This window comes from Athene noctua, chromosome 5 (assembly GCF_965140245.1).
Source record: "Athene noctua chromosome 5, bAthNoc1.hap1.1, whole genome shotgun sequence".
Taxonomy (NCBI): domain Eukaryota; kingdom Metazoa; phylum Chordata; class Aves; order Strigiformes; family Strigidae; genus Athene; species Athene noctua.
In genome coordinates, this window is record NC_134041.1 from 11,279,560 (window position 1) to 11,298,362 (window position 18,803).

At 42.3% G+C, this 18,803-nt stretch overlaps 1 protein-coding gene across 1 annotated transcript in view; it reads left to right on the forward strand.

Moving 5' to 3' along the window:
• Positions 1 to 4,700: 4,700 nt before the first annotated feature.
• TESK2 (testis associated actin remodelling kinase 2) overlaps positions 4,701 to 18,803 on the forward strand; it is an 82,493-nt gene continuing 68,390 nt past the window's right edge. The window contains exons 1-2 of the mRNA XM_074906308.1: positions 4,701 to 4,896; positions 12,793 to 13,096. Of these exons, the coding sequence (XP_074762409.1) occupies positions 12,875 to 13,096 (222 nt within the window). The 5' untranslated portion in view covers positions 4,701 to 4,896; positions 12,793 to 12,874. The remainder of the gene's footprint in view (positions 4,897 to 12,792; positions 13,097 to 18,803) is intronic.

Below are 18,803 nucleotides of genomic sequence, written 5' to 3' on the forward strand. Positions count from 1 at the left end.
TCAGCTCCTACGGGCTGGAGCATGGTCTGATGGGCTCTTCCCAGGGCTGAAGGCACTCAGACACAGTGACACAGGGTCAGTCCTGGCTCACCATCCTCATGGCTGGGAGCATCGTGGAGAAAGCCAGCGGGCTCCGTGCCACTCCATGCCCGCAGTGCCACCAGGAGCTTGGCTATAGCCATGCCATGGCACTGTTGTAGTGTGGACAGGCTCCGAGCTGAAGCCAGGACAGCAGATGGCCATGATGAGCAGGCAGGGAAGCACAAGACCATGGCACCAGTCACAGCATGGCAGCTGCCTAAATGGGAATATCCATCTGCCCCAGCACAAGCTGTCTCTGGTTCCTGAGGCAGGGTGTCTGGCGCTGCTGCCAGCCTCCCGCCTGGGCTCTGCCCAGCCTCCTGGAAGAGGAATGTGGAAGATGCTCTGACAATCCCAAGGTTGCCAGGTCTCGTGCAGAGATACGAGGTGCCAGGTTTGGACTGACATGGCAACATAGCTTCACAAGGACATGCTGGTTGTCTTGTCTGCACAGGTGGTGAGACAGAATCATTAACCCTGTTCTTCATCAGCAGGCATGTAAATCCTCATCCAGAGGACAGCGTGCAGGCAGCCCCTGCAGAGCTGTCCTTGCTGCCAGGAGGATGGTCGTGACATGACAAGGAGCACGCAGTCCAAGCGCGGCCCCAGCTGTGCCTTCCCATGCTCAAAGTGTTGGGAAATGGCCTCTCACTCATGAGCAAACCTCACCTTGGTCTGCAAAGGCCACCTGCAAGGCTGGCTGAGGGAGGTGCGGGCGGGAGGATGTGCCTCCAGGGGAACCCGTTAAGATGCTTTTCGAAATCTAGGGTGTTTGGTGTGTGACTGAAAGCCTAAAGGGATCATTTTTCATGGTTGTCCTGTTAAATGTCCACTTAGGACAGGGGCTAGAAAAGACACAGCATTGACATTAGAGGAGGGTAAATTCCAGGCAGTCCCTCTGGGACCCTCTCCTCCTGCTCTCCATGACTCCAGATCTCCACTGGTGTAAATCAGAGAAGAATTTGACCAATCCTGTCTAAAAAAGATTTTTTCCTTGACGTGTTTCATTACATGAAGAATTTGGTGGGTTAAATCACTAAAATGCCCAATCTCATCACAGTGCTGTGAAGCTGACCCACTGTCTTCATCCCCTGGTAGTGGAGAGAGACAGTCCCTGTTGTCTGACACTTGTTTCATTTTGGAGCCTACAAAACCTCTCTGTTGGGGAAAACACCTGCTCTGCTACAGCGGAGACAAAAGTTGTGTGGTTAGCTTGCAGCATCTTTCTCCTTGTGAGGGAGAAATCTCCAAAACTTCTCTCCTCCGGGGCATTTCCAAAGTCTGGTGGAAGGGAATTCCCCCTCCTGCCTGCTCTCACCCAATTTCTCTCAAGTCTATTTTTATTGCCACCCTGTGAGTTAACCCTTGGCTACTCTTTTGCCAAACCGGTTACATTTAAAAAGCCAAACTGATCTGTCTGGGGAAGAGAGTCTGTCTGAGAGCAGAGAGGAGCAAACCACAAGCCACAGAGCTGTTTTTGGAGTGGCTGATCTTTGCATGGGGCAGCAGCCCAGGGGCAGCTGGAGGAGAGGGAAATACCCGCCATGAACAGAGCTTCCTGTGGTATTTACAGGCTGCCTGACCCTTCTGGGATGCAAGAGAGATCGTTAGAACAAAGTGCACTGTGACATCTGCAGAACTTTGCCTTTGATGAGTCTCTTTGATGAGTCTTCTAATGCAATGTTCATTTTCCAACCTCCAGGAAACAGAGGAAGAGTACAAAAGTCACTCATCTGCAGATTTCAAGGCCACAGATTTGCTAGGGTACTTCTGCCAGCTGTGAGGAGTTATGAGGGAATTTCTCAGACAAAGGTTCTGCTGGTGATGTACATACACACGTGGTCACCAGCAAACCCCCTGTTTTTCCACTTTCAAAACGTAGGCCTTGCCTTTGAGATAAAGCCCTAGGAGGGTCATAAGACTCTTATTTCCCTCTCAAAACAGGGATCTTTAATGACATACATCACAGGACCTCATGCAATGTTATATGAAATACAGCATGAGTGTTTCCAGCTGAGATTTAACTTTACTGAATCACACTGGCACATTTTAACGATCTCACTTTGCAACAGCCCATGGGATAAATGCTCATTCCTGTATATTACCAGTAAGACATTTGCAGGCCAAAAGCAGAGACAACGTGTATATTGTTTGGGAAGCAGAAAAGAGGTGAAATTTATGACGGGGAACTGGGAAAAGATAATAATTCATTTGCCTTAGTGCTGGGCTCCCAAAAGGAGAAGTAATAAAACCTACCACCAGATGTCATCTTGAAGCTTACTAATAAGTTTCCAAACCGGCAGGGACAGGGCATATCGGGGGAATAGCGAGATGAGAGGAGAAAGCACTGGGGTTTCTTTAACCCGGTACAAGGCCGAAGGGTTCACTGCACCCTGGCATAATGAATGACCACGGTGATGGAGATGCTTCAGAGTTGACTTCGTAAAGTCTTTTCAACTTGCTTAGGTAAATCGCAGCAAAAGGTAACACATTGAATTTACCTTTAAATAATAAATTCTAAAAAAATTAGTCTTGCTGAAAAGCCCCATTCTGGAGCTGAGTTCTGCTTGAGTGTTAGAGCGCAGAAGACACCGAGGATCTGTGTAGTTACATCTGCTTCATCACCGATTAAAATATGAGGGATATTATAATATTTGTTAATGGCTTAATTACAAAAGCTTTGCTGCACCCTATGTTTGAGCTGTCATTAGAATAGATGTTTGCATATGGTTGATATTTAACATTTGGGAGTGTGGGAAAATTTCCCGTGAAGGATATCCAGAAGGAAAATGAAGAAAACAGGACAATTTTTTTCCCCACACAAAGAACTTTTAATCTGTTACCTGTGCAGAAATTATTAAATTTTTTTGTAGTTAAATATACAGAGAAAGTTTCACTGTAGACTTGGGTGTAATTCTGAGACTAAATCAAATCAATTCAGAGTAGTTAATCCCACTGTAAGGATAAATCTCTGTTCAGTACTATTTGTAGAGTTGGTGTTAATGTTCCAACATGAAACACCTTCAAGCGCATTTTGAATTGAGCTGAAAAGATTAGATATAAACTTAATGACAAAGGATAATGAGGAAATATATCACTAATATGTTATGGCAAGGTTGAGTGACGTACTCTTGTCTGAGACCCCTTTTAGTTACAACTCTGCCAGTTTTAACTGTTTGGGATTTGGTTATTCTAGCCAAGAGTCTACAGCAAATGAACTTGTTTTGTAGAGTTTCAGTAAAAATAGCTCAGCCTTTGCCAAAGATGAGGTCAGGGAAAAAATCAGTCCCTTGCCAATGTAAAACAAAACCAAAACCCCCTCGCAATCATTTAATGAGATGTTCTAGTCCTGCCGTGCTTTGGAATGGATACTTGAAGTTTGGCAGCATGTCCTCGCAGGAAGAAAGGTATCTTTTTCTATACCTGTTACAGGCTGCCTACATGTGGATAAGTTATAATTTGAAAAATAAGTTTGTATGCGAAAATCAGAGACTTATTACTGCTTGGCAGCCAAAACCTCAGAATATTTGAGATGCATTAAGCAGGCTACAAGCAGGGACTCGAGGGGCTGAGCAGGATGTTCTGCGCAGCGAGCAACTCTGCTGTGAGTGACACCACGGCTGGGGCGCAGGCAGCTGGGAAAAAGGGAAGAGTTCGGGTAAAATGCTGAAGCTGCAAGACCTGGAGGGAGGAAGAAACCAGAACAAGGGATGAATCCTGTGGGAAACACAGTAGAGGGACAGGTTGTTAGAGGCAATAACAGCAGGGATGCCGCCACAGAGCCCAATTATGGTCACTTTAAAGCCGGGTATTGCCCCAGCCGCGTGTAAAATGGATGCCCGGGTGGAGGGGTGAGGGCTGGTGCCGGAACCGGCCGCGGTGCTGGTCAGGTTTTAGGGCGAAGGGCCGGCGGAACCTGCAGCACGAAGGCCCGAGGTGGGCGGCGAGGAGCCCCCCTCGGAGAGGACGGGGGTTACTGCGCTGCCCGGGCCGACAGCCGGTCACCAGCCCGCGGCCGCTGACGCACCCCCCAGCCCCCGCCTCTGCGCCGCCGCCCGCGGTGCGGGACCGCAGGGGGCACTGCAGGGGGCTCCGCCGCCGCCACGGCACCGGGACGGGACAGGACGGGACCGGTGGGGCCCCCGTCCCGCTGACAGCGTCACGCCCACCGCTGCCTATAAACATACGGGGACTGGCTCTCCCGCCCGTCCGTCACCACGCGCACCGCACTCCTACTGGCTAACTCTCTTATTTATAACCCGCCCTCAAAGGCTGGCCAGTGAAAGCGAGGCGCCCCTAGCAACGCCCCTCTGTCTTTCCTGCCACTGGCTTCCGCTCTTCTCTCGGGAGTCGCTGTCGCTCGTATGGTTGGCCAAGCGGCCTGCCTCTCAAGTGGCTTATGACCAATTAGAAAGGGGCACTCACGCGGACTACCTGCGAGTCCCTCTGCCCGGCTTCCCTTTCTCCATTGGCCGAACGCCACCGTCCATCCAGCTTCGCCCGGCGCCAATTGGCTGCTAGAGAGGGGCGGCACCCGAGCGGCGCTGTGGGCGGCTGGGCGGCGGAGCTCACTCCGGGGGGAGGCGGACGCGTGAGGAGGAGGAGGCGGGGGCGGCGGCCGGGGAGGAGGAGCCGCGGTGATCGCGGCCCCGGGTCCCGCAGCTGGGCTCCCTCCTCACATGGGGCCCCCTCGCTTGCCGCAGCGGCGGGACAGACCCTGGCCGGGTTGCTGAGGGGTCGGCGCTTGGCCGCGGGTGGGGTATGCGGCCATGAGAGCCCGCGCCGCCCGCAGGCCCCGCTGGCGCCGCCGCTCAGGTAACGGCCGGCGCGCGCGCGGGGGGCGGCTGGGGGCAGCGCGCGGGCGGCGGGGGGGCGCGTTTCTCTGGGGGAGCCGGTGCGGGGAAGGGCCCGGCGGGGGGTGTGGGGTGTGTGTGTGTGAACCCCCCGAAGGCGACGAGGGAGGAGAGGAGAGGGCGGTGCTGCGCGAAAGGGCACCCTTTGGCGGAGGGGAAGGGGCAGCCGGCGGGGTCCCGCCGCCCCCTCCCGCCCCCGGCGGCGCGTTTCGGTGAGCGGGTGGGTGAAGGGGCTGCGTTCGCCCCGGGGGCGAGGCGTGAGGGGGAGCGGGTGCTGCAGGACGCCTGAGCGCTGCGGGGAAAGCCGGCTCCAGAAACCCGTGCCCTGATCCGGGGGCAAGGGTCTGCCTGAACGCGGCTAGGAGCTTTGCCCAGCCACATGAGGACTGCCCTGAAAACGGTCACTTTGCCAAGAAGTGTGAAAGCCTGGCTCGGGTTTTGCCGTTTTGTGCTGCCCCGTAAGAATACGTGAATCGTGTTTTAATGACAGGCTCGACTGTTCAGGTGTATGTGCAAATATGTTTGTATTATGGTCTCCAGATGAAAGGTGCTGTATAAATGCAAATGATCACTCTTAATGTAGTATTTTTTTCAGGGTGGGAACTATATTTGTTTTAAGTACGGGGGACTTCCCACTTGGGTATTCTGATAGGTGGTGCCTTTATAGTTAAAAGCTAAAATTTCAATAGTACTGAATTTATATTTATTTAAGTTTATACCTTTCTGTTTGTCCCCCTAGAAAAGACCTATAGCTAATATTTAGGGTAATTTATGAGAAGCCTCTATGTACCACTGAAATTAATTTTTATATTTTTTTGGTGAAGATCAGAGTTCTAGCATATTTTATTGTCTGTAAAATAAACAGACTTACAGTTCTATGGACTTAATTAGGCAGTGGAATTTACAACCTAAGATAAGATTTCTTTTAATGAGAAACTCTGATATACCCAGTGGACTAGCCATAAACCTTTCCATTTAGTCATCATATTTTGGAAATTATTGTTGCATACCATATCCTGATAGGCCAATAAAAATGTCATTTTCTGACTCCGGCAGAAGTATGCTGTACAGCTGTAGACACGGCTGTGTGATTTCATTGTCTGTTTTGGTTTGTCTTCATGTAGAACTTGCATGCTAAACATGAGTAGCTTGAACTGAAGGCAGAGGGATGTGTTCCCTGTACCTGGTGGTAAATGTGTGCTCTCCTATGTTTTTTGCTTGGAATTTGTTTTGTGCTGTTTCATTAGGATGAACAACTGGCAGTAGGAATGGAGCAGGAGATAGGGATAGAGCAATCCTTGCTTCAGCACTTGATGTTTTTGTGACCATGGAAGGAGAAAGTTGGTCCAAATGAGGTGTTCTGGTGTTACGGGCCTGCTGTAGCCTCCAAAGCTATACATTTGCTTTTGCTGTTGTCATTCTTTATGCAAACGATTTCACAAATTCATGAAAAAAATGCAGGGTTAAAGGAGGGAATTGTTGCTTCTGTGTCTGCTGCAGAAAAGAATGAAGCTTGTGATTCACTTGCATCATGGATTCCCTTTCTGTATTCTTCTGTAGCTGAGAACCATGCGTTTGCACAATGGCAAAGCTTTTTATTGTATCCTTGCAGTGTGGTATCCTGCAGCCTGGCACAAAAATAAGTGCTCTTCTAGGCAAGATCAGAAAAGGTCAATGTTCGTATTTTTTTTTAAGCCATTTTCCTGCTTATTAGATCCCCAACATATACATTTGAAGTTGTGTATTTATCAGTAAGTACATCTAATAATTGACAAATGTATCACCCTAGCTCCATCTGTTGTCTGTTGCCAAGTCCTCTTTCTGACTTGGATAGTAAGCTTCTTTGCACGTGGTCCTGTCTCTTTTCCTTAAGTTGAACACATTTCTGGTAGTCGCTAAGCCACTTTTTGATATGGTTGTCCCATTGGCTGCACTGCAGAACTGTAATAGCTCTTGCAACCAGGAGTGGAGTTAGTTGAGATAACTTTGCTTTTGAAGGCTGACTTTGTACACTCCAGGTCTGTGGCTCACAAACTGTGAGATGTGTTTCCCTGCAGTACCCAGAGTGCTTCAGATTGTACGTAAATAACATCAGACTCCAATGTCTCCAATACCTTAACAATAACAGATGTGGGAAGCCCTGTTCTCACTTCAAAAATTTGTAAATAAATTAGTCAAGACTGTGTTACTGTTTCAGTTGTGCAGCAGGTACCTGAAGTAAACATGGTGTTGGGTGTTTCACTGTAAAATGAAACCAGTAACACATATGGGTGTTTCAGCTTTATTTTAAGGGTAGATTACAGAGTGTGCGTTAAATATTTGTGGAGATGATACTTTTAGCTGGAAAATAGAATCATTGACTGCCTTGTTTGACGATACATAAATGTAAATTGTGTCCAGGAGAGGTCAGTCAGGTATGAAATTCAGCCTGCTTACTTTATCTTCATGCCTCTTTCAAGCATTCTTGTTCTCTTTTCTTGCCTTTTCTGTGTTGGATTGTGTCTCTGGCTGCATCACAACTACAGAAAGTTGCTTCCTGTCTCCTGTGAAAACCGCCCCAGTGCTAATAGAGCTGTCAGCCCTCAGTCATAAACCTGGCAGAGAGGCTGAGGGGGAAATTCCTTGATTATTAAGATGTTACAATACCTGTGGTATTGGAAGGATTTGATTTTCCTTTGTTTTTCCTCAAGAAAAACTGCTGACACCTGGAAGGCATGAGCTGCTTCTCAGTGTCTTTACTGAGCTCTGTTTTGTTAGGCAAACATAATATATTAAAATTATCCATTTGAAGCAGCAGCTGCGTATTGTACATGATCTACTCAAGTGATTATTTAACTCTAACGATGCTCTGTAACTAGGCTAGAGTCTGTCTGTCTGCACTGTGGATTGGAGTGACTAAAACCAGACTAGGAGAGGAATGGATTTTTGCAAGGTCCTTCTGTAGAGGTTTAGGTTTGTATTATAATTGGACCCTAGAAACTGTTGACAGTTATGCTGTGGGCATAAGAATCAATATGTGCCAGAATTTATGCCTCTGCTCGATATAGATATTTTTAAGCCTACAACCTTGGCCCTGAATCCTGAGCTCTGCAGTAAGTTAATGGCTAGTCTCTCTTACTGGTTTCAAACTTGGCTACAGAAACAAAATAAATGAACTGTTTGTTTCAGTTTAGCCTCTTGTGGAGGTTTGTTTGCATTATAAAACCACGATGCAGTTTAGCAGACTTCCAGTGGTGTAGTAGGGCTAATGCAGGTCTCTTCTGAGGAATGTCAGCCCTAGTTGTGGGAAGTTTATGCTATGACAGTACTGGCTAGAGCTAGGAATTATTCCCTACAGGGGAGATGAAATTAAAGCAAAATGTTACCTAAATGAAAATATAAAATGTTGGGATTTTCACATTCGAGTGTAAGTCTATAAACTGGACCCTAAGACTTACACTGTAAAAGCAGTCAAAAAGACTTCAGCTTCAGGATGAGTTAGGCCAAGCTCTGGTACTTGTAGCTACCTTGTCTGTAAATATTTGATACTATCTTTTTCCCAAAGACAAGAAGCTATGTTATGGACAAACCAAGGAACTTTCCTCTGTTAGGAAGGCGGATGACACGAGTTAAGAACAAAATTGTGGAATGAGTGGTTCTCTTTACCTGTTTAGTTTGATTTCTTGTGTTTCACTTCCAAACATCGTTTTCTTGTTTTTCTTCTCCAAGCTAATGACCTCAAAGTCAATTCAGTCCTTGGAAGATTTTGTTCTTGACATTCCTTTGAAGCTTTTCTGAAATTTGCACATTACAACAGTGAATTCTAACACACACACTACCCCCCCACCCCCCCCAAGTTGTTATTTTGTTGAGTGATACTTGCCGGCATAATTCCTTCATGTTTTTGTAGTGCTGGGTTTTTGAAGCTACATCAGGCTATCAGTTTAATAGTTAACTCTTGGCAAATGACTTATGTCAAAGCTTTGGCATCTTGTTCTTCAGAAAACCTTTTCAAATTAATAACATGCATTTACCAGATTTATTGCTTTCCAGGCTGAATGCCTAGCGACAGTCTTGTGTGTCTAAAAATGGTTGTTGTTGTTAAGGCCATCTTTTAAGAAATTGTGAGTTCGACATTTGAGTGCAAATATGCACATATTTATAAAGATACTGTGGACAGAAAACATCTTAGTAATGAATTGAAAGGGTTTTTAGAAGGATCTTGTTTGAAAGGGTTTTTAGAAGGATCTTGTTTTATATACTAAGACATTAAAGGGCTGCTGCTAAAGTTGAGAAGCCTTACACATTTTTGTCTATGAAGTATAAAATGTTAAGTACTGGCTAATATATGTGATCTGTTGGTTTGGGGTGGTATACCCCTACCCTGATGTGTGGGGTATAACTTGATGTGCTATTGTGGGATTTCCATCTATAAATATTTGTGGACTTAGGCATTGTTTTTGAAAGCCAAATAAGTGCTGATAGTATTTGTGTTTATAGTAATTTCCACAATTAAAATATCAATGCATTCATGCAGTAGAGAAACTGATCTTAATATAGTATTAACATGGATTTTTTTTTCCCCAAGGTTTTTTTAAACCAATAAATTAAAATGTGGTAGGGTATGAAACATTCTGAAATTGTGCTTTTCAGTAATTAAAATATGGATGAGTAGGGCAGGTATGCATTTGGGGAGGTGTATTTCTAAATTATTTTTCTCTTGGCAGAGTGGGGTACATTTTTCTTGAATAAGTATGTTAGAAAAAATTGGTCTGAAAGCTGAGGAATTATTGGGAAATGTTTTTTAGTCTTTAGTGTCTTTTTTTTAACTGGCTGTTGAGCACAGCTTAAGAGTTTTTAAGCTGAACTTTAATGAAGAAAACCACCCAACAACCTTTTAGTTGGTTGCAGGATTTGCTGGATAGTCTTGGATTCTGTTCAGTGCACTTTAATTAACCATACAAGGTAGTAAATTAAAGTACCTCAGACTGACTTGACAGTCAATTAAATCTTGGTTGATTTCATTGAGAATGTGATCATTAGTGTAATTGGCCAAAATGACAGGAGGCCCACTTGGAATTGTGCCCACTTGAAATTTTCCTCTAATTTTGTGTATGCAATCCTGGGCAGAACACTAGACAAATGGAGCTCTATCCTAATAATTTTGAAGGATTTCGCGTAGCTGTCTGGAAAGAAGGCAAACTCTAGCAGACAAAAATGAAGGAATGGGTTACTTGGGAATCCAGATGGCAAAACCTTTTGGGGTTTATGTTGTGTGAAGTACTTTGAATCTCTTCTTTCATTGTGGGATTTGTATGGAGTTTTGCAAAGTTCACCATGTGATTTCAATCAAAAGGATGTGTGTGTGTGAGGGAGTTTTTTGTGTGTGTGTTAAATAGATCGAGAGACAATGCTGAGAGCTGATCTTTCCTTAATGGTATCTGGATACTTAAGCCAGAGTTAGACTTTTCCTCCTGTTGAAGATGGCTTACCGAACTTGGTGTCTTCCTCTAGTTAAGACAACAGCAACCTTCCCTATTTTGTTTTTGCGTATGTCTTGCTTTGCCTGGAAACTTAAATTTATAGTCCTGCTTTACAAGTTGCTGTAGTTTGCTGGCTGAGGTGTGGATGTGGTGTTTAATGAGATTTAGCTGGGATGCCTACAATATCTAGGGTCCGCTTCATACGGCATTGCTGTGATACTGGAGTGTCAGCCTGCATTTCTGGGGCAAATACTTGTTCCCTTCGGAAAGCAACTAGTGCATGTGAGTACTACTCTCTGATGCAGATAAGTTCTAAAAAATTGTTTCTTCAATTACAGCAGGGTTTTCTGTTCAGTCTCCAAAGATACTTGCCTCTCATGTTCCAGAGAAAGAATTGTTAACACCATGGTTTCTTGTCTATCCTCCTTTTATAGACAGTTCTTCATCTTCTTGAAAAGTAGCCAAATGATAGTTTGTCCCTTTCAGATCAAAAGGAATTATTTAAGCATGCCTTAGAAATTCCTGGGCATCCTCTATAGCTGAGGAGGTTCTCTGGGCTATTTTTCTCAGCTGGAGAGACATAACAGGCTTTATCTTTCCATGGTGCTTCTGTACCATTTCCAGACCCTCAAGGCTCATGGGACAAGAATATGAGGTCAGAAATTGGATCCTGATCTTATGTGTGACAGTTGCCCACACTATAACATTAGACTGTGTAGTGCTATCATCTGAAAAGTGCCGTAAGTGCATGCATGTGGGAGTCTGCATATAAAATTATGTAGGAATACCACAACATGGGATTTGATATAGATTAGATTTTCTTAATTGGGCCCTGGTAAGACATTCTTATACCCACTGACTCTTGCTTAGAGAGGTAAGTGTTAAGATGTTTGAAATAAACACCCTTGAAAATATGGAGATGTTTTGGTTTTGAGAGGACAACCTCAAATTAATTCCACAGAGTTCAACAGAGTTTACTTCTGAAGGCAGGGAAGGACTATGTGCTTTTCTGAAGTGTTGGCACAGAGCATCTCTGAAAGATACACTGCATACAAAACATGGGTATGGCAGCACTGCTATGTATTCAGAGGACAGCTGGTGTGCCTGATTTTGAGATGCTCTTCAAATTTAGTGTATTGTTCAGGTTCTGTACATCTGTGTAAACAGAAATATAATTGCCTGGCCTGTTCCCTGCTTTGTGATTATTTTGTCCACCATTTTTTTTTTTTCCTTAATTTTATTGTTTCCTCCTTCTCCTTCCAGTTTTTCATTCACTCTCAAGGGGTGGTGGGGCAGGGGGAGGCAGGGAGAGAAATCTATCCTCTTTGTGACTGCTCACTTTATTCAGGTTTTGTAAAGGCTCACCAAATTGCTGTAAATGAACAGTTAAGTGTGGAAAAGATTTAATAACCTCCTGAGTCTAAGGTTTGAAGAAAAAAAAAAAGTAGGCCACCTGTCAGGTCTGCCAGTCCAAGCTGAATTTGATGGGCTCCAGAGTCATCCTGATTACTTCATCATCCTCTTAAAAAGAAAAAAATTCCGTTACTGTTGGTTTTTCCTTTTTTTTTTTTTTTTTTTTCTTTTCTCCGACTTGGCAAATGTAGCTTGTTTCCTGTGTTTTCAGTTGAACTGAAATTAATATAGCTTCAAAAAGTGTGTTTGTGGGGAGAATTGTTCTGGCAGTTTCTTATAAGAATACTTTGTTTTTGCAGCAGGATTGTTGATGTTTTTATAAATTTGAAGGCTAGATCTTTAATGGGTATAAACTTGTGTTCTTACCAGTTAAGGAATTGGTCTTGGAACATTCATAGGTGGAAGCTTTAGCAACAAAGGTTTTGGTGTTCCAGCTACTGTTATTGACAGCTAATAATTTTCCTTACGTCAGCTGAAAGTTGATCTGTTTTTTTATAGTTAGAGATCCTTTGTTCAGTCCCTAATGTGAAATGGTTTCTTGCAATAGCAGTAGCTTGGTCACCAACTGCTACTGAAGTAGAATAGAACGTTACATTTTGTGGGTTTCCTCCTGCTTACTTGCTTGCTTTAGCAACCAGAACTTAAGTAAAAAAGAAAGGGGTGGTGAGGAAGGAATGAAAGTTGTTTGTTACCAGTTAAATTTTGAGTTCCAAACCTATTAATTTCATAATAGCCAGAGCATAGGGTATTTCCCTGAATCTAAAGGAAAAGTTAATTAGATTGTCTGTCTTTACTGATGATGCTGTGTTGTTGGTTGTGGTGTGGTTTGGGTTTTTTCTTTGTTTTTTCATGCCCCTACTTGGCTACCTTCTGCTTTTTTTTTTTTTTCTTATTCCCTTAAATGGGTGTAAGCTGTGTTGGAGTCCTGTCAAACTTATTAGATATGTTTACAATAATGGTAATCTCAATTTCTTGTATTTTAGGATCCAACAAGAGTAGAGAAGACAGCAAATTACCTAAGATGTGAGAAGTCCTCCCTTAGCAAAATAAAACCTTGTTTTCAAAATGGACCGAAGTAAACGGAATTCAATAGCAGGATTTCCACCACGCTTGGAGCGCGTTGAAGACTTTGATGGTGGCACTGGAGGAGAAGGGACTGCATCCCAGATAGGAAGAGTTTGTACCTCTTCATACAGAGCCCTGATAAGTGCCTTTTCCAGACTTACTCGTCTCGATGACTTCACATGTGAGAAAATTGGCTCTGGTTTCTTCTCTGAGGTGTTCAAGGTGTGTGTTTAGTTCTTTCCTCTCTTTGTGTTGATTGCTTCATGTTTGGTGCTGCGAATGTAGGAGAGTATCAGCCGCAGTACTTTTCACTGAAGTCCACTGTTCCTGTATTTGCTTTACTCGAGTGAGTGATGAAGAACTTGCAGGTCTCAGATGTTTCCTATGTCACTCTTCTAGCTGTTTTTTATCACTTGGAATTTATTTGTGGAGTTGCAGAGGCTGTTTGGGTGAAACAGTAAAAGCTAAAAAAAAAAATTGGTTTATCTTTTGGTCTCTGCCATGTATTTTTGCATCCTGTAGTGTATTAAACACCAATGGCTATTGGTTCTCTCATATGTATGTGTGAATGTCTTTATCTAGTTTATTAGTTTTGTGGGATTGTACTCATTCCTTTGATAGTCTTTACTTCCCAACACTGGATGATGCATGTGTTAGGAGATCTATGCACTGTTACTGAATTTGAAATCACAAAATTTATTGCACTGAAGTTACAGTACGATTAACTACTCCTTCTGTTTGCTTTGCTGCTTGCTATGCCATGCCTCTGACTCGAATAATCAGAGACGGGTTTGAAGTAATAGTATGGAAGAAAAAAATCTGATGTTGTCAGTGACTTGCTACTATGAATCTGGGAAGTGGGTAAGATCTTCATAAAGCAATTTGCGAAACCATACAGGCAATCCCAGTTACAGTGCTGGTGATATTTCTGCTTGTTGTGACTGTTCTGGTAAGGTATATCATAGAGGAATAGGACATTGAGTTGACTTCCAGGATTTCAGGCACTGCAAAAATATTTTGTTTCCTTGTCCTAGTTTCTGACTTTAAATGAAGTTACCCTCCAAATTACTTCCATTTCAGTGAAATGCCAGTAAACTTTATCTCACAGTATATTATGTCCATTCCATGACAATTCATGTGGACTTTTCATTAAGAAGTTAAACCTCAAAACCTCTTATCCAGCTTTATTGCTTTAAATAAATATGTGAATTAGAAAATGAAAATTATTTTAATGTTGTTTTAATATCCAGAGGCATTCCAAACTCAATATATACCTCTCTTCTTGTGTAAAGGAAGTCACTCCACAGAAGTTTTTCTGTTTAACTAGGTATATAAAATTTAATTTTCACTAACACAAGTTTTTAATTCTTTCAAATGGGCAGACATGAAGAATTTTATTTGGGGTATGTAGGAGACTTGGGACAGGTCAGCTCTTTGTGAAGCCAGCTTGTGTACTAATTGAAAACAAGGTGCGTGTGGGGTTTTTTGTTTGTTTTTTTTTTTTTTTTTCTTATTTTCCTGTGTGTGGAAAACTTTCTGTAATGCATTTTGTAGCAACTGTCTTTGTATCTAGACATTTTTTTAATGTGAAATGAACTGATTTTTAAAGTTCTGTGTGCCACTGGAACTCATGTATACAGGTTTTATGGCGAAGCTGCTGTGAAGTGTATAAGAATACCAATAGACTTGGGTCATCTCTGAGTAACTGGGGAATAACAGACCTTGGTTTGTGTGAGTTTCAGAATTCATGTTTCAGAGTAGTTTTGTCTTAGGTTTATCTCATTATTGCTGATTAGACATTGTGTCTTTTCCTATTATGTAACTTCAGGATTTAACCCTCTTCTAATACTTGGATTTTGCAGTGCTTCACTTATGAATTTATCCTATAGTGGTACTGCCAATCGTATTTATGTTGGGGCTTCAAAAAGTTTTGCAGTCAAATATCTGCATACTTTGTGAACAGACTTACCTAGGTGTAATAGCTGTAGTATTATACCATGCATTGGTGAGGAACATCATGGAGAAGCACCCTGAGGCAAGGTGCTTGCATATCCAGCAGAAAGGTGTGGTATTATTGATCATTAGGAAACAAAAGCAGGTGGGGGAAAAAAGTGGTTAAAATTAAAGGTAAACTTCCAGCGTTTATAGTTGTTGATTTATTAAGAATATCTTATTTTAAGAGAGCACTTTAGTCAGGTGGTGGCATACAGAGGTAAACAGCTGTTTGAGACTTTATGTTGATTGAGAGAAATGCCTGATATCCAGTTTGCCTTCCTGTGCATAAATAAGTCTGCTAACTGTTTGAAAACCCTCCCTTGCCAGTCCCCCTTTTGGTAAGCTAAACTAGGTATCACGTGGTGTCAGTCTGCAGTCAGTGGCATTACTCTAGGAGGGTGATGGTAGTAGTCTGAGTATCTAGTGTCTGTTTTCCCAGAAACAACCACAGACCTCCCGCAAGGAGACAATGAGTGATAAAACCTTCTCTTTCACATCGATTTCAAACAAGGTCTTGCTTCAATTTTGGCACAAAGGGATGAGAACGCATTACGACCTTATCTTAGATACAGTTCCCTGCTCATTTAAGCAGGTTTCTGTTCTGCTAGTTTATCAGCCTGACCACCTCTGTCATTAATCCTACTATGTTGATGATCAGATTTCATGCAAGAACCTTGATGTGCTTCCAGGAAGGAGAGCCTTATGGTTTGACACAGTTAAAGTTCAGGCCTATCTACAGGCTCCCAGCTAAATGATTGAACTCAATAAAAATCCAGGATAGTTCTAGACTTACTGTATCTTTACAAGAGCAATGAAGTCTTCTCTTTAAATGAGCAAAGGTGTTTCAAAAAACCCCATGTCACCAGAGCTTTTTCAATTATGGATTTGTCTATTGTATTGTGAGTATCATACATTGGGTTCACTCAAGTGATTTAGCAAAGAATGCTTGGATTGTTTTGAGAGTTTAGGATTTTTCTTTAGCTATGTAGCTGACAATTGTTTTTAGTGATTTCTTCCCTTCATCCTTTTCTGTGGAAACTCCTTTTTAAATATAGTCTATCGCAGTGGATAGAAGTTGTGTTCTCTTAACTTGGGCATAGGAGTACATTACAGCTTAGATGTATATATTAATGGTCGTATGTGCTATGAATGATCTTTTAGAATTTCTAGTGCACCTTTATTCATAAACAAATTAAAGTTTGTGGTTTATTCAGCATGAAGTATTAAACTAGCATTTTAATTTGGTTAGCCATCACTGTAACACTTCAAATTCATTTTCACCTGAATACTAAGTATTATAGAAGCTAGTTTAGAAAACTGAACTTTGTCAAACTTCTTAGCAATCTAGTTTGAAGGAGCTCCCTGACTAGTACATGTTCCAGTTTTCAACAGCAAGTGCGGCACATGGAGGCTTACTTCTAAGATTTAACTGGGCAAAGTTTATGTAAGTGAGCAATGCCCAGCCATGATCCCAAACCTTTAAATTCCTATTTGGGAAGGTCGACAGAGCTGTAAGTAATTGTGGGGTAGATAAGCATCACGCTGAAACTGAATAGCGTATTAGGAAATAGATACTATTCATTATAAAATGTGTGTGTGTGTTGGAACTGCAGTCAGACTAAAATCCAGGATCATCTTCTATTTGAATATACCTTTAGGTTCAAAGTCAGTACTAAATTTTCAAGTTGCTGTAAAATTCCTTCAGGAGTTCTTATTGGCTCTACATTCTGTAGTTGAACTTTTGAGAGGGGCTGGAAATACTTCAACATTTTGACTGAACGTTAAAAATGGACTTTTGGCAGTTTATTATTCATGTATACATGAAAACTCAGATCATTGGTCCGATATAGAATTGTGCAGATTCATTGTCCAGTATATCTGCATGTTGGGAAGGTCGTTGTAAGGTGCATCAAAGCCACATGAAAACCAAGATATGACGACTCTTAGTGCTGATATGACATGAATACCTTTGAGAAACAAATGCTGAAAATATGTCAGTGCCATTCTGTGATGTATGGACTCCACAGCCTATGAAACTAGCACTATCCGGGTGCAAGGCCAAGTCTGAATATAAAGAGGGGGCACTGAACTTTTGGTTGACTTAACAAGAGGGATGGTGAGTGCAAATGGGTCAGTATCCTCAGGATATTCATGCTGTGTGTTCTTATGCTGTAAGGCCTCTTATTTGAATACCTGGGAACAATGGTCCTCAATTCATCAATTAGTTGTTAGTCTTTATTTTATATGGTCAACTTTATATTCTTTAAGTTTCAAAATTGCTGACTGATCAGGGAAGGTGCACCTGTCTAAATACATACAGTGCACCTGAGGCTAAGGATTCTGTTTCTCATATTTATTTAATGTCTTCAGGATGCCTTAAAGATAAGCAGCATCCAGCTGTCTAATGTGAAAGGAGAAACAGGGCTGATGTGGAGTTGTGCTTAGGGGTAGTGTGAAGAACACTTTTTTTTCAAATACCTGTAATGTACTTAGGATAAAACTGGTAGTTCTGTTGCTTCTAGTGTACACTATCTAGTATCATTTATGTTTTGTATCATTTATGATACTGTGTCTCTCAGGCACGTTGTCATACTGATGGACTTGATCTCTGGAACATCTGATTGTGTGAGATCTGAGAGATACTACTGATCTGGCTTTCCCAAAGTGACTCATTGAGAGGTTTTTTTTTGTGCTTTATGACTTTATTATTGTTCCGTTTGATTAACATCTCTCTCTGTGTCTATAGTTTTGCAGGCCTTGAGTCCAGTGCAGAAATGTTTGATGTCACTTTCTTCTTTTGGCCTTTGACCTAGGTTTGACAGAACTGGCTAACTAGAATAAACAGTGCAGAGTAAGAACTGTACACTAAAGTGAAGGACTAGCTCATAGGACTTCAGACATAAAAGTTAGGAGAATAGACAGGTCACTTGACCATAATAAAAAAAAAAAAGTATCTGTCTTGATTGGCATGAATATCTATTTTCATATTATACTTTTTCCATTATGTCTCATCGTTAAACTAATGTTTAAAAATAAAGGCATTATGGAATTCTCAAACAGTTAAGCCTTGGAAGAGTTATTAGGTCATCTACACACACACTGCCACGTACTCAGAGGTTATTATATTTTGCCAGTAGTGGTATTTTGTCTACAGCATATATTGATACCACATACAACAAGGGTATACCTCCCCCCTCATGATTTTTTAAATTCAGTTCTAAACTGAAGACCTCAAAGAGAGGATCATGCATTCCAGTGCTCAGTGTGTAATCTCACTTTTGTAAATTTGTACCTGACTTGAAGTCTCTGTACCTGCTTGCCTACCCAGTTGTTCTTTGTATTGTTCTGGCTGGGCCAGCGTCTTTTTAGTACTTCTTCTTTCCTTCCCATGAAACTTGATGCGCATATATCCAATCAGGTTTTGACGATTTGGAGGGTGCTAGGTAGTCCTAATTTCTGTCTCTTTTTCTGTCCCACCTCTAGCTCTTGCAATATAGGTTTAAGTCTTTCCAACAACTTTTCCAACATCTTTCATTTTTTAGAGTGGACAACCTAACTCAGAATGCCCTAGTTTTGTTCTTAAATGACATGTAAAAACTATCCTTTTGCTCTGTGTCACACTCTTTTATAATGCACACCACTTGCCGTTATTGTAGTACATTAGTACCTTATGTTTAATGGGTGTGGATATCCTGTAGCCTTCAATCCTTGTTTGTAGCAAAGTTTTTCATGTGGTTAAGTTTTGCTCAGATGGCCCTAAGATATGAAGTGGCCTTCACTACTTAGTGAAATAATGTGAACAGGGTAATGCTACAAACTTGGAAGTTGCCACTCAGAAAAATTTTAAACTTCTATCAGTGAGCTGGAAGTGAATGCAGTAACAGGAGGCCTAGCTCAGTTCCTTTGGAAGCTCAGTAAAAGACGTCCCTATTTT